General features: G+C 42.9%; 1 protein-coding gene across 6 annotated transcripts in view; it reads right to left on the minus strand.

Annotated features, from left to right (window-relative positions):
- Positions 1 to 15,720, minus strand: part of LOC125459720 (protein FAM184B-like) — a 169,848-nt gene that overhangs the window by 66,024 nt on the left and 88,104 nt on the right. For all 6 annotated transcript variants that reach the window (XM_059646818.1, XM_048546509.2, XM_048546519.2 and 3 more), the window contains exons 2-3: positions 5,818 to 6,660; positions 2,987 to 3,122 (exon numbers count right to left, since the gene is read on the minus strand). In XM_059646818.1, coding sequence (XP_059502801.1) covers positions 2,987 to 3,122; positions 5,818 to 6,660 — 979 coding nt within the window. The remainder of the gene's footprint in view (positions 1 to 2,986; positions 3,123 to 5,817; positions 6,661 to 15,720) is intronic.

Consider the following 15,720-nt stretch of genomic DNA (forward strand, 5'->3'; position numbering starts at 1 on the left):
TCCTGCGGTTGCAGGGGAAGGTGCCGGGTGTGGTGGGGTTGGAGGGGAGTGTGGAGCGGACAACGGGGTCATGTAGAGAGTGTTCTCTCCGGAAGGCAGACAAGGGTGGGGATGGAAAAATAGCTTGGGTGGTGAGGTCAGATTGTAGATGGCTGAAGTGTCGGAGGATGATGCGTTGTATCCGGAGGTTGGTGGGGTGGTATGTGAGAATGAGGGGATCCTCTGGGGGCGGTTGTGGCAGGGGTGGGGTGTGAGGGATGTGTTGCGAGAAATGAGGGAGATGCGGTCAAAGGCGTTCTCGACCGCTGCGGGGGGAAAGTTGCGGTCCTGGAAGAACGTGGACATCTGCGATGTGCGGGAGTGGAATGCCTCATCCTGGGAGCAGATGCGGCGGAGACGGAGGAATTGGGAATAGGGGATGGAATTTTTGCAGGAGGGTGGGTGGGAGGAGGAGTATTCTAGCAGTTTGTGGCAGATCATTTTCCAGTAGCTAATGATCTGTTTCGATGGGGAAACAGGCATGGTGAAATTATGTAATGCTATAAACTAGAGCTAATGCACTCTACATTGGGATACTTGACTTGTGCAACTGGAAGGGTTTTGAACAAAAAGCAATTGGTGTCTCGGCTGAAATAAGATTAATGGTCTCAGATGAAAAGCACCTTGAGACAGCAGTGACCAGAAAACGAGTGAATTTTACATCACGCTTGAAAGAGTGAAGTCTGCGTCTGAACTTAAATAAGGGTCACTAGGTCAGTGAGCCACTGAAGCAAACATTGATCCTCGGCTAGAAGGTATCAACACAGCAGAAGCAAAAATTTAAAAATTTCAAAATACTCCAGAATAAGTATATTCCTACTATAAAGAAAACTTCTAAGGTGAGGACCCACCATTTGTGGTTAACTGAAGTAGTTCAGGAAGCCAAACTTATGGCAGGCAGGTCAAATGATTGGTTAAAACATAAAGAATGGCAGACAATTACTAAAAGGTTAATCAGGGTGGGAGTGTGGAATTCAAAACACAAACAGTTCAGCCATGATCTTGTTTGAATGACGGAGCAGGCTTGAGAGGGTGAAGAGCTTACTTGTGTTCTCAATTTCTCCGCCTGTCCATATGCAACGTGTTGCTTTTCTGTTCTTCTTACCAAAATCACATCAACCTTCCATTTTCCCACATATTAAATATTTGACCATTCTCCTAACCTACATATATCCTTTTTGTTGTTGCCTCAACTTATTTTCTGCTCTCTGTGTTTGCTCAGCAAGTTTGGCCACCATTCCAAATCACAGAATTCCTACAGTGTGGAAACAGGCCCTTCAGCCCAACAAGTCCTCACCAACCCACACAGCATCCCACCCAGACCATCCCCTTATAACCCACCTAATCTACACATTCCTGAACACTACGGGCAATTTAGCATGGCCAATCCACCTAGCCTGCACATCTTTGGACTGTGGGAGGAAACCACAGCACCTGGAAGAAACCCACGCAGACACAGGGAGAATGTGCAAACTCCACACAGACAGTAACCAGAGGGTGGAATTGAACCCAGGTCCCTGGTGCTGTGAGGCTGCAGTGCTAACCACTGAGCCACCGTGCTGCCCTAATTCTTGTTCCCTTCATCCAAGTCATAAATATAGATTGCAAATTGTTGCAAGTCCCAGGCCTGATCGCTGTCCTTTAATTACAGCTTGCCAACCTGAAGATGACCCAATCACTCTGATTCTCTGCTTCCTGTTAGCCAATTTTCTATAATTTTTAATATGTTATCCCAAACACCAGGATATTTTGGGACGTAACAGTGGCTCAGTGGTTAGCACTGCTGCCTCACAGTGCCAGGGACCCGGGTTCACTTCCAGCCTCGGGCAACCGTCTGTGTGGAGTTTGCACATTCTCCCCGTGTCTGCGTGGGTTTCCTCCGGGTGGTCTGGTTTCCTCCCACAGTCCAAAGATGTACAGGCTAGGTGGATTGGCCATGCTAAATTTCCCATAGTGTTCAGGGATGTGAACATTAGGTGGGTTATAGGGGGATGAGTCTGGGTGGGATGTTCCAAGATTTGGTGTGGACTTGTTGAGCTGAAGGGCCTGTTTCCACACTGTAGGGATTCTATTCTAAAATCTTTTTGTGGCACTTTATTGAACGTTTCTTTGGAAATCAATAGACCAAATGTATGGTTCTCTTTTATCCACCATGCTTGGTCCATCCTCAGGAAATTCTCCATTCGTGCAGTATCCTGGATGGTCAGATGAGGCAATTTCTTCTTTGTGTTCATGCCTTGAATGTGTGTATGTTAGTCTTGCTTTTGTGGGGTCATATGCAACTCATCTTAACTTTGTACAAGTAAGTAATTTCTCTCAATCTGTTGATACATTTGGGTCAGAACTTTGTACCTATTTGAGGTTCAGTGATAGGATTTACAAACTGGGGAGCGGTTACAACTTGTTAAGAGTTGCTAACCAATGAACCCAATGACCAGATCACTGCTTAACTGAGGCACTGGCCTCAATATTTGACCCCAACCCCTCCGCAGCACCCCACCTCCCCAGGACTAACCTCAGTTTGTAAATCCCCTCACTGACCACCTCCACCCTGACATTGAACCTCAAATACTTGTAGAGTTGTGACCCATCACTTAAGTGTAATATCTTTGGTGGCCATCCCTCCCTGTCCACAAACCTCCTGCATCAGCAGAACTGCCAGGCTGCTGCTTGGTGTGGGCCTTTCTTATCATTTGTTACATACCAGCAACGGCTAGACCTGGACCTTCCAGTGGTCAACTGGCCCACAGGAAGGCAGGCCACCTGATGATACTTGACTCTTGGTAAAGGGGCAGGAGTAGGCCAGTACTTGGTGGGCAGCCCAGCCACTGGATTTAATATGCCCCCGTTTTTAAAACTCTTGGTGGGGGAATGGTTAGACAAGCCCATGGCATTACACCACCAACTTCTTGATGTGGTTGGAGTGTAACTAACAATGTACTCCTACCTGTTTTATGCAGTATTTCAGCTTCCTGCACCAAAAGTTTCTCCTTTAAGTGCTCAGCTTCATCTTCCATCTTTTGTAGTTTTACATTTGATGTTGTCAATTTCTTCTCTGCCTTTTGAAGTTGTTTTTCCAAATCCTAAAATGCAGTGAAAAGTCCGATCAACGGAACATTGCTTTGAACATAATACTAACATGCAGGAAAGTAATCAGTTGTAGTATAATGACCTTAATTAGTTGTCTATGATTCTATACATTTTTCCTTCTTTAAATATAGCCAAATAAATATTTATACATTTTTTGACGGTTTATGCAATGTCAAGCTGAAGTGTCTTGTATACCAAATGACTACTCGTCCTTCAAACACTATTTATACAAACAGACAAATTAGGAGCAAGATACTGGCATTCAGCTCCTTCAGTCTGTTCCACCATTTAATCAGATCATGGCTGATTTCTGTTTCATCCTCCACTGCCTTTGATTTCCTTGGCAATCAAGAATCTAGTTCAGCCTTAAAACTTCTAAGGACCCACCATGAATTCCTCTGAGAAAGCGAATCCCACAGATTAATTCCCATGTAAAAGAATAATATTCTCTACAGGACCATCTCAAATGGGATAGCACTTATTTTTAAACTTTGTCTGCTAGTTCTAATCCCTCCCACAATATCCTGTCAGCACCTTCCTTTGAAGTGTGCTGTGTTTCAAAAAGATCACTTCTCATTCTTCTAAACTCTAATGAATACAGCTCCATCCGTCCAGCCTTTCTGAATAATGCCATCCATTCTTCCTGCGGCTACGCTGAGTGAACTTCCTTTGAACCTCTTCTGACATTATTTTTCCCTTTCTTAAACAAGGAGACCAAAACTGTACACCATAAACTGGTATGGTTCACCCATATCCTGGAGCAAAATATTCCCACCTTATTCTATTCCCCTTGCAATAAATGACAAGGTTTCATTTGCCTTCCCAGTCACTTTCTGTGCCAGCATGCTAACGCTTTGTGCTTCATATAACAGGACACCCAGGACCCTCTATATCACAGAGTTCTGCAGCCTCTCATCATTTAAAATTATACTGCTTTTCTATTCGCCTAGAATAAATGGACAAGTTAATATTTTCCCACACTATCTTCCACCTACTAAATTTGTGTCTATGTCCTTAACCTAGCCACATCCCTTTGCAAAATCCTTTGTCCCCTTCACAAGTTATGCTCCAACCTAGTTTGTGAGATCAAATTTAGTAACACACATTTGATTCTTTCATCCAAGTCAGTGATATAAATTGTGAATATGTAATATGTAAGCCTATAGATCCCTCGGCCCTTCAATAGGTACGGCTGCCAGCCCAAAAGTAATTTATCTGCAGTCATTGCTTCCTGTTCGCTAACCAATCCTGTCTCCAAGCTAATGTTACCCACTACATGATATGCTCTTATTCTGTGTGTAATCTTTTATGTGGCATCTTACCAACTGCCTTTGGAAATCCCCTTTTGGATTTCCACTTCATGCCACCTACAGGGTAATGTGATGATTATCAGAATCTTCCTGATCCCAAAGAGAGGGAGCACACAAATTGTCATAAAGATACTAGCCCCAAAAATCCACAGAATGCATTTTAGTATACTGACATTGTGGCAAATATTTCACTGGATGAGAGTTTGCTCGCTGAGCTGGAAAGTTGGTTTTCAGACGTTTCGTCACCATTCTAGGTAACATCATCGGTGAGCCTCCGATGAAGCGCTGGTGATATGTCCCGCTTTCTATTTATCGGTTTAGGTTTCCTTGGGTTGGTGATGTCATTTCCTGCTCTTTTTCTCAGAGGATGGTAGATTGGCTCCAAATCAATGTGCTTGTTGATGGAGTTCCGGTTGGAATGCCGTGCTTCTAGGAATTCTCGTGCGTGTCTCTGTTTGGCTGGTCCTAGGATGGATGTGTTGTCCCAATCAAAGTGGTGTCCTTCCTCATCTGTGTGTAAGGATACTAATGATAGTGGGTCATGTCGTTTTGTGGCTAGTTGATGTTCATGTATTCTGGTGGCTAGCTTTCTGACTGTTTGTCCAATGTCGTGTTTGTCACAGTTCTTGCAAGGTATTTTGTAGATGACGTTCGTTTTGCTTGTTGTCTGTATAGGGTCTTTAAGCAGCATCAGCAGCTAATGAACTTAAAAGACCCTATACAGACAACAAACAAAACGAATGTCATCTACAAAATACCTTGCAAGAACTGTGACAAACACTACATTGGACAAACAGTCAGAAAGCTAGCCACCAGGATACATGAACTAGCCACAAAACGACATGACCCACTATCACTAGTATCCTTACATACAGATGAGGGAGGACACCACGTTGATTGGGACAACACATCCAGCCTAGGACAAGCCAAACAAAGACACGTACGAGAATTCCCAGAGGCATGGCATTCCAAACTGAACTCCATCAACAAATACATTGGCTCCAAATCAATCTACCATCCTCTGAGAAAAAGAACAGGAAATGACATCACCAACCCAAGGAAACCTAAACAGATAAATAGAAAGCGGGACATAACACCAGCGCTTCATCGGAGGCTCACTGATGATGTTACCTAGAATGGTGACGAAATGTCTGAAAACTAACCTTCCAGCTCAGCGAGCAAACTCACATCCAGACACTCAACCTGAGCTACAAATCTTCTCAAAATATTTCACTCCGTGACACAGGAAATAATCTTTAAAATATAAATGTCAATCCAAAATAAAACCCCACAAAATGTATTCATTTGGCCAACGATAAATAATGATACTACTATAGATGTTGTACAACAACAGGCTCACTTCATCTGACACTCTTACCTGGATCTTGACCTGTGCAGTATTCAGCAATTCCTGTAATTTGAGACTTTGGTTTTTGAACTCATTCATCATTTGACACTTGACTTCCATGTCACTCTCCAATTTCTTCAATTTTAGTTGTAAAGCTGCTTCTTGAGCTTGAAGATTCTTTCTTTGGTCTATTTGCCATTGCTTCAGTGTCTCAGTCACTGATTGCTGTAATGCTTTTTTCAAAGTTTCCAATTCCTTTTGATGTGAGACTTGTAGCTTATTCACCCTTTTCTCAAAATCTGTAGTCAATCTCTTTTTCTCAGATTTTAGGATTTCTAACTCTTGGTTCAAATTTTGAATATCCAGTTTGTGCTTTTCTTCTAATTTAATCTTTTCATCGCAACAGCCCTTTAGAGCTTTGCATTTCTCCTGAAGGTTTTCTGACTCTTGGTTTACTTTCACCATCTCTGTTATTGCTGACTGTTTATCCTGTTCTAATCGGCGTTGAACATCCATGAAGTGTTGGAGATTGCTCTCAAATTCCTTCTTAATGTCAAGCATCTCTTTAGATAATGTCATTATCTTTTCTGTATGTTCTCTCTCCATATTCTTTTCCCGTTCGACCACCTGCTGTTTATACACCTCAAAGTCTGCCAATACTTCTTCCTTGCACTTCTTGTGCTTCTGCAGGGTGTCTTCAAGGGATTGAATTTGGTGCCGTAAATCCATCTCTTCTCCCATTCTGGTTTTGTACTGCAAGATCTTCCCTCGTGTTTCAGTGATGATCTGCTGGATTTCCTCTTGGTGAGCTTCCTTAATAGCTTGTAGGGAAACCTCATGCTCATCACTTTTGGCATTTAGGGCATAGATGACCTATGTAGAAAACAGGAGGAAACAATAATTTTAGGGCCTAAACTTTGCCATGTCTCAGCCCCCTACCTCACACACCAGGCCCTGTTATCACATAGCCTGCCATTACACACCCTGTGTTAGTCACTAACAGTACCCATTAACAACTATTTACCCTCCCAGCCTGATTGTTAGCTACTCCTTTGTCTGTCCAGTTGTTCTCCTCGCACTTTGGGCCCTACACTATCGTTTACTCCCTACTCCGCCCACCTCCCTATTTCCTGCATATAACCTGACATTTTCCCAGTTTCCATCAGTTCTGAGGAAGGGTCATTGGACCCAAAACATTACTACAATTTTTTTCTTCACAGATGCTGCCAGACCTGCTGAGCTTTTCCAGCAATTTCTGTTTTCGTTCCTGATTTACAGCATTCGCAGTTCTCTCAGTTTTCCTTTTTGTATTAGAGAAAACGTGCTTAATAGTTTAAAAATGACATGCCAGCAGAGATCCAAAATAAATAAAGGTAAACTATGTTGTATGTGTGTCACTGTCAAAAACTGAAAAGGTAGAACATAGCATCTAAACCTTGGGTTGCTTGAATTGATCTGAAGTGGTGGGGTGCCAGGTGTCTGCAGCTGGCTGAGGAAGCAGTTCTCTAGGATACTGACACTTGCAGGATCTCCAGGGACCAAGCACTTGCTCAGCCTCCGATAGGAGAGAACCCCACGGTGTTGGCAAACTGGGACTTTATCCAATGCATGACACAGGAATAATAGGCATGTTTGTCAGGGGTACTGAGCAACTTGACACAAATGTTGTAGGACTGCAACAACGTGTCCAGGACCCTGCTACCTCAAGCGTGTGATTGCCTGTCTGTTGCCAGGAGCCGGTTGCGGGCTGCCATGGAGAGGCAAGACTAGCATCCTCATTGTCTGCTGGATATGCACAAAGACTTGCCCACAGCAACAGGGAGTGAGGAATCTCAACCTCATGCTCCGAGTCCCTCCCTTACAAAGAAGGCAGGGTGATGCCAGTGGGCCACAGGCGAAGGAGGAATCACAGAGAGGCCCCAGCCCCATGTCCCCTCTCAGAACAATGTGGATGGAGGTGGCCAGACCTTCCACCTTCATGCTGTCTACCATCCTCGGCCCTGTGCGAATCCAAGCTGCCTCTGGCCAGGGCACACATGCTTCTGGGTTCACCTGGTTATACCAGCAGGCCCGACAGCTCTTCTGTACAGTCGGCTCACCTCACCCCTGCTGCAGAAGTTGGGGAATACACTGACACAGTGACAGGAAAAGAAAGACATTCTGAAGGCATGTAGGTGACACTGATGGGACAACAATGTAAACACGTTTCCACTTGTGGAAGCACATATCCACTTTTTACTACCAGTGGAGTGTGGGAATCTTTGTGTAGCTGTAACAACAGCATTGAGAATGCTGAGCCTAGGCATCCTTCACGTTCTATGGTGTTTTAAGATGAGAAATGAGCAGCTCCTGCACAAGGTTACAGGTAAATGACAATGGGCCAAAATGCCTCATGCCATACTGTAATATTCCAGGACTGTGTGACTCCATATTCCTTTTAGACTTTGAGGCATGATGCACAGTGTGTTTGCTGAGAATGATGTAGGACGGTGGTGCTCAGGAAAACGTCCACCCTACTAACTGATGGCTGCTGTCTGGCCCTGGCATGCTCTAAACTCCAGGAGAAGGCAGGAGTGCTGAGAGTATTTAAGGTGTGGCTTAAAAGGTAAGACAAAACAAGGCAGGCATGCTGAGGGCATCCATGTAAACACAAAGTGACTGAGTGCTAAGAAAGCGCACAAGCAGCCTGTGTGCAGTCCGTGAGCTGGGTGCGTGTCCTGTTTGCAATGTATTCTTGCAGCAGCATTCCAACGAGAGGTGCCAGTGTAATGCAAAGTGCAATATCAAAGTCCAAAAGTATGCTATGATCAGAGTGCGCCATGATGATGTGGAGATGTTGGCATGTGTCAGGTGCCAGTATCCATGGTCATGAGATGCATGTGGTCATTGCCGATGGAATGTGCCTCAGAATTTCGTGCCTGATATCCAAGATAGTGGTTTGAAACAGCAGGCATTGAGATGAGTCATCAGGTATTTGCTCTGACTTTCATAAAAATTAGAAGCTAGGATTTCCTGCTATCTAGTGGGTGATAAAATAGGGGAATGCATATTAATGAGGCCAGGTTGATAAATGTGAGCGATAACAGGTGATAATCTGCATTAATGGATCTCTTCCCACTCACTAATCTGAATCTCATCTCCATTTTTGGGACTCAGTTCAAAAATGAGACATTTTGGTCTCAACACTGAGAAAATACTTTGTTCAATATCTTGCACAGCTCTTCCTTCTCATGGCCCACATCAGTCAGCAGTAGGGGGGATTCTGCTCGTGGATTCTTTTCAAAACAGAGAGGCTATCTCTCAGGTTGTGCACCTGTTGAAACAATGCTTTTGAGTTCTAAACCTTAGAACACGTGACACAGAGACAGTAAAAGTGACAGCGAGAGTGATAGCAAGAGATATGGGAGAACAAAAGGGGGATTGTAAAGGTACACAGCTAAGGGCAGATAAGGGAGGTAAGATTTGGGTAGCGCTGTGGCTCAGTGGTCAGTACTGCTGCCTCACAGAACCAGGGACCCAGATTTGATTCCAGCCTCCAGTGACTGCGTGGAGTTTGCACGTTCTCCTCACGTCTCTGAGTTTCTTCCGGGAGCTCCGGTTTCCAGTGTGCGGGTTAGGTGGATTGGCCACAGGAAATGTAGGGTTATAGATTTAGGGTAGGGGGTTGGATGCTCTTCAGCGGGTTGGTGTGGGCTCAATGGGTCAAATGGCCTGCTTCCACTTTGTGGGGATTCTATGATTGTTTTCTATTCTGATTTTCTATATCCATGGTCAGTTGGTGGTACATGATTAGGGAACTGCTGCAAAAAGAGACATACTGTCAAAGCATTTCATCATGCATTCATCAAGACAGAAGCCGAAATAAAGAATTACAGGAGTACTAGGCCATTCTGCCCTTTGTGCTTGCTCCACCATCCATTATGATCGAGGCTGATCATCAAACTCAATACCCTGTTCCCACTTTCTTAATAAAGGCTGTATTTAGAAGCTTAGGAACTACAGACTTGTGAATCTGATATCAGTGGTGGATAAGTTGATGGAGGTGATTCTGAAAAATAGGATGTACATGCATTTGGAGGCAAGGGCTGATTAGGGATGGTCGGCATGGTTTTGTGCGTGCGAAAGTGTGTCTCTCAAACTCGACTGAGCTTTTCTGAGGGAGTAACCAAAAAATATTGATAAGGGTAGAGTGGTGGACATAGTTCATTTCGACATCAATAAAGCCTTTGATAAGGTTTTGCATGATAGACTAATTAGTAAAATTAGATCACATGACATGCAGGGTGATCTTGCCAACTAGATACAAAATTGGCTTTACTGTAGGGGACAGAAGGCAGTGATAGAGGGTGTCCTATCTACAAGATGCATTCTAGCAAGTCATTAAGATTCCTTTGACACTACATTGAAAATCATACTCCTCTGGGACCTCAAAAGGAAAAGGGGAGTAGATGCTTGATAATTTCAACATTTGCAATTTCCCCTCCAAATCATCCTGGAATGATACCTTTGTTCTTTCAATGTCACTGGGTATAAATCTTGGAATTATCTTACTAATAGCAGTGGGGATGTATCTACACCAGATGGAGTGCATTGGTTCAAAGGTAGCTAACTAGCTCCTTCTCGAGATCAATTAAGGATGGATAGGAAACATTGACCTGGTCAGTAACATTAACAAGCAATGCAAGAATTTTTTTTTTAAATTTCCCAAGCCTTCCACGGGGAGAAACAGTCATCTAAAGCTTTCATTCAAGATGAGAGTCACAAATTTTACATGAGCAATTTTGGAGATGGGACTTTACTGTTCAGAAAGTTCTGCGTAAACCTTGTTCTGTAATCTATCAGTGCTTTACTCTAAGCTGATTTCAAATCATTCAAATATTGCTGACTAGAAAAGAAAATACTGCAGACATTGGAAATCCATCAAAAATGTTTGGCAGCAACCTTTTGCTAGATAGCATTTGATATTTCAGATGCTGGAACCCTGACACATTCTGTATCTAAAACATTGACGAACTTATATTCTCAACAAGTGCTGCCAGACCTCAAGTGTTCATGGCATTTTTCCAGTTTTGAATCTGTTGATTAAGCTCCTGGTCTTTTGATATAAACAAAGATCACCAAGGAATAGTCTGTCATCTCCTTAACTCATTGAAGCATTGAGTGAAACGGTTTTCTGCCTTAATCTAGGCCACAGACCTGCATTGTAGGAATGCTTTTTGTTATTTTGTTTTCTTGATAGAACATTGGTCCAACAGGGATATGAACTATTCCTTGTATAACCAGCGAGTTCTTTGACAAAGCTTTGCACTCTATTTGAACTTTAACATTTCTTAACAAAGCTGAAACTGTTCATTCAACAAACACCTTTCACAATCATAGCGCAGGTCGTGACTTTGCAATCAATGAGGTATTTACTAAATTGTACACAGCCTGGACATAAACGTGATAATGACCAGATAACCAGTTATGAGCCATAAACAACGGGCAAGACATTGGGACTCTACTACTAGTCACTGACAATATCAGATTGTGGACGCAATAAAATCCAGTCACTTCAAACCTGAAACGGACGGTATGATGGGAGAAAATAAAAGGGCCAGCACAATCCGAATTGACACCCTTTTTGGCCCAATGAAGGAAGGCATATTACTATGGAAAGCAAGAATGATTGTCCTAAATTAAGAACTCCACAAAGGTCACCCAGAGGTTTCCAAAATGAGGATGTTGGTGAGAAGTTATGTCTGGTGGCTAGGATAGCATGCAGACATAGCTGCTTTGGTGGGGCAGTGCCCATTGTGCCAACAAGGTTAGAAATTACCACCAGCAGCTCTCCCACATTCGCGGAAATGGCCGGGTAAACCCTGGACTCAGTTACACATTGGCTATTCAGGTCTTTTCATGGGCTCCACATTTTTAGTCATTGTGCGTGCCTACTCAAAGTGGCCGGACATGCATAGAGTTTATTTATCAAACACAGGACAACTAAAGAAAAGCTTCAAGCATCTTTTGCAATACATGGGCTCCTGGAAGTATCCGTCACACACAACGGGCCAATATTTACTAGCAAGGAATTCATGTATTTCCTAAAGTCAAATGACATTTGGCATATAATGACAGCTCCACACTACCGGTGTGCAATGGTCTGGTTGAAAAAGCAGTCCAAACATTAAAGGCAGGCTCAACATAGTAGTATTGAAAACAGCAAACCAGACTTGGGTTTAATATCTAATCTGACGTAGGGTGTCTGCAACAGCACCATACTCTTTTAATAACAACAGTGCACATTAGAAAGCATATGAACATGGAACAAAATGGAGGTCAGAAGCTGGAACCTGAATAGAAAGGCCCAGGCTCAGTTAGCACTAAACAACTGCACCTCCCAGTCACGAACTATTTCAACTCCCCCTCCCACTCCTTGGGCAACATGTCCATCCTGGGCCTCCTGCAGTGTCACAACGATGACACCCGAAAGGTTGCAGGAACAGCAAGTCATATTTCGCTTGGGTACTCCGTAGCCCAATGGTATCAATGTGGCCTTCACAAACTTCAAAATCCTCACCCCTCCCCAACCCCCACCACCGCATCCCAAAACCAACCCGTCTCCCTAACCTGTCCTTTCTCCAGCCTATCCCCTCCTCCCAACTCAAGCCCCACCCCCATCTCCTACCTACCAGCTTCATCCCAGCCCCTTGACCTGTCCATCCTCCCTGGACTGACCCATCCCCTCCCTACCTCCCCACCTATACTCACCTTTACTGGCTCTACCCCCGCCTCTTTGGCCTGTCTGTCTCCTCTTCACCTATCTTCTCCTTTATCCATCTTCTGTCTGCCTCCCCCTCTCCCTACTTTATTTCAGAACCCCCTTCCCTTCCCCTATTTCTGAAGAAGGGTCCAGACCCGAAACATCAGCTTTTGTGCTCCTCTGATGCTGCTTGCCTGCTGTATTCATCTAGATCTGCACCTTGTAATCTCAGATTCTCTGGCATCTGCAGTTCCTACTATCCCAGAAAGGTTCAGCAAATGTTTTTGTAATGGAAGCAAGAGACCAGCACCAAGGAAAGTACTGGTGTCAGCCTGCTCTCTAGTTTCAAAGTAGAAGTTGTTGAATCCGGAGGAAAAAGACCTTTTTAAAAAGTACTTAATGCATTTGGAGTCATCCAACAGTCACGACAAGCACTGAAAAATCTCTCTATCCGGCAATACCAGAACAGGTTGTTTGGACATTTATCTCATTTATCTTTGTTAGTTTGTGCTTGCTGCGCTCAAAGTGTCTGCCATTTTTGTCAATGCAACAAGTGACAAATTTATTCCATCTTCCATGAAATGTTTTAAAATATTCAAAGAAAGTATAAGGTGCTACAAATAAATACAAGTTCACTCTTTCTTTAAGCGATTCTGAAAGCATCTCCCTTTTGCACTGTTGCTCTGGTCCCACTACTCTATATGTAGCAAGATAAAATGAAATGATATTTCTTAGTTACTAAAATAGCCTGTTAAACACCATATATAAAAAGGCCTGTCAACACAAAATTCATTCAGTGATGCATTGTCTAACACACACAGTCAGTGATATGGAAGAATAAATGTTTATCCCTTTAAACAACCTAAAACACAAACAAATACAACCATTTTCTGGAAAAGAGGCTTTTAAAAAGAAATGAAAGAGCTGTGGACGCTGCAAATCAGGAACAAAAACAAAGTTGCTCTAAAAGCTCAGCAGGTCTGGCAGAATCAGTGAAGAAAAAAAGTCAGAGCTCATGTTTCAGGTTGGGGCCCTTAGGAGAGGGCCTTCCTCACAAGCTTCATCTTCCATCTAATTTGATTTCAAGGCACACTCTATAGCTAGTCAATGTTCAAACAGCCCCACCTGTGGTCTATGACAGAACCAAGCATTTTTTTAGGAAGACTTGTTAAAAATAAGTTTCCCTTTATCTGCAATGACCTTTCATTGATTTCTCAAAGAAACAAGTCCAGGTATCTCCACAAGTCCTGAAATAAGACAAGTGTCTCAGAATTATTCAAAACCCTCCCAGAAAAATGAAGTATATATTAATTATGAATTTTTATAAAATTTTACTGTAATGTCAAAAAATGGGGAGGGCTGGTTGAAGATAATGTGTCCTTTTTTTTGGTGTAACTTGTATGACCCCTCTTCTCTTTGATCATCCTTCCAGAATTTGTTTTGGTAACCCATCCTCAAATCTTTATACTTGGTTATGTTTCCTCACATAAGGTATTTTTAGAAGATGTTAAAATTCCAGTAGGGGGTCACACGTACAGAATATTTTCAATTGCTAAAAATGCTTCTCCTCTTGCAGACTGGTTGTCTCCATCTGGATCTTGACTCCTGACAGATGGTTGGGCAGGAGACATTTTAATCACTTGTCAAGGCTGTTCTATAGTCATCTGACAGGTGAGATCCGAGTAGCATTCCAACTAGAGGCCAGTCTAGAAACTAATAATGAAACACAGCTCCAATGAGCTGTCATAGCCTCAAGGACACTACAAGCTGAGGGCAATAAAAAGATATCGATAAGAGATATGGCTGTATTCATAGACTTTCAATGGAAAATAGCATAAATTTAGGCTGGAAAATAATTCACAACTGCCAGCTATACACAAAACTATCAATTACTTCCTGACTTATTGATGACACTCATTATATTTATTTTTGTAAATTATGTTGCACGATATTTTTACTTCCTGCATGCTGAGCAGAAAGAACAAAATAAGTATATGTACGCTCAAATAGTAAAGCAGCTGTTGGACTTGCGATTCTATATACATGTGTGTCTATGTGACAAATATAGAGCTGTATTGGATGGGAGTTTGCTCGCTGAGCTGGAAGGTTAGTTTTCAGACGTTTCGTCACCATTCTAGGTAACATCATCGGTGAGCCTCCGATGAAGCGCTGGTGTTATGTCCCACTTTCTATTTATCTGTTTAGGAAACCTAAACAGATAAATAGAAAGTGGGACATAACACCAGCGCTTCATCGGAGGCTCACCGATGATGTTACCTAGAATGGTGACGAAACGTCTGAAAACTAACCTTCCAGCTCAGCGAGCAAACTCACATCCAGAACCTCAACCTGAGCTACAAATCTTCTCAAAACTCGATAGAGCTGTATTCTTTCTATCACCAGTAGATGAGTGCCACAAGATCCCAGGTCACTGACACTGGTCTGGGACAATTTACACTGAACTGTTGCTGAAATAACATCTCAGTAAATTAGCATGCCTACATGCCAAACTGAGACTTTGAAATTCACACAGAACTACTAAGTTGCTTAAAGCTTATTAGCAACTTCACTTATAGGGTCTTTGTGTTGAGGATGAGGAGAGATGTTCCCTGTTTCAGAGTTGTTTTGCAGGCTTGGTGCAGAAGGTGCGAGGGGGTCCATTTGTATACGTGCATTCATAACAAGGTTTTACAACATTTGAAAATATGGGGAATTTGTTTAATGCACTAAGTAGGGAGAAGTCATTTTCCCTAGTAATGGGCGTTCAGGGCACAAAGGAAGACAGATAAATGTAACAAGTCAACTAGGTGGCAGTGCGTGTTTTTTTCAAGAGATAGGATGGTTAAATTCAAATAGGAAATACTGCTGAATAAGGGTGTTTATGGAATGCACATGTTGCTTTGAATAAAATATTAGTGAATTTCATGTGTACTTTTGGTTAAGTGTCTCACAGGAATGGCAGTTGAAGAAAAGTATCTAGCAAATGCACAGGAATTCACCAGAAGGAAATTGGTTGCATCTGGTCGAGTATGAGCGAGAATGCTTCGGGCACAGATAGTGGTGAATCTTTGATAGGGCTTGCAGTTGGTCAAGATCTCTAGGACAAAGAACAGTGAGAGCATGAATCCTTTTGCTGGTGTTGGATTAAAATCTTTCCAACCTTTTATCTGGTGTAATATCGTTCATTTTCT

The sequence above is a fragment of the Stegostoma tigrinum genome, chromosome 1 (assembly GCF_030684315.1).
Source record: "Stegostoma tigrinum isolate sSteTig4 chromosome 1, sSteTig4.hap1, whole genome shotgun sequence".
Lineage (NCBI taxonomy): Eukaryota > Metazoa > Chordata > Chondrichthyes > Orectolobiformes > Stegostomatidae > Stegostoma > Stegostoma tigrinum.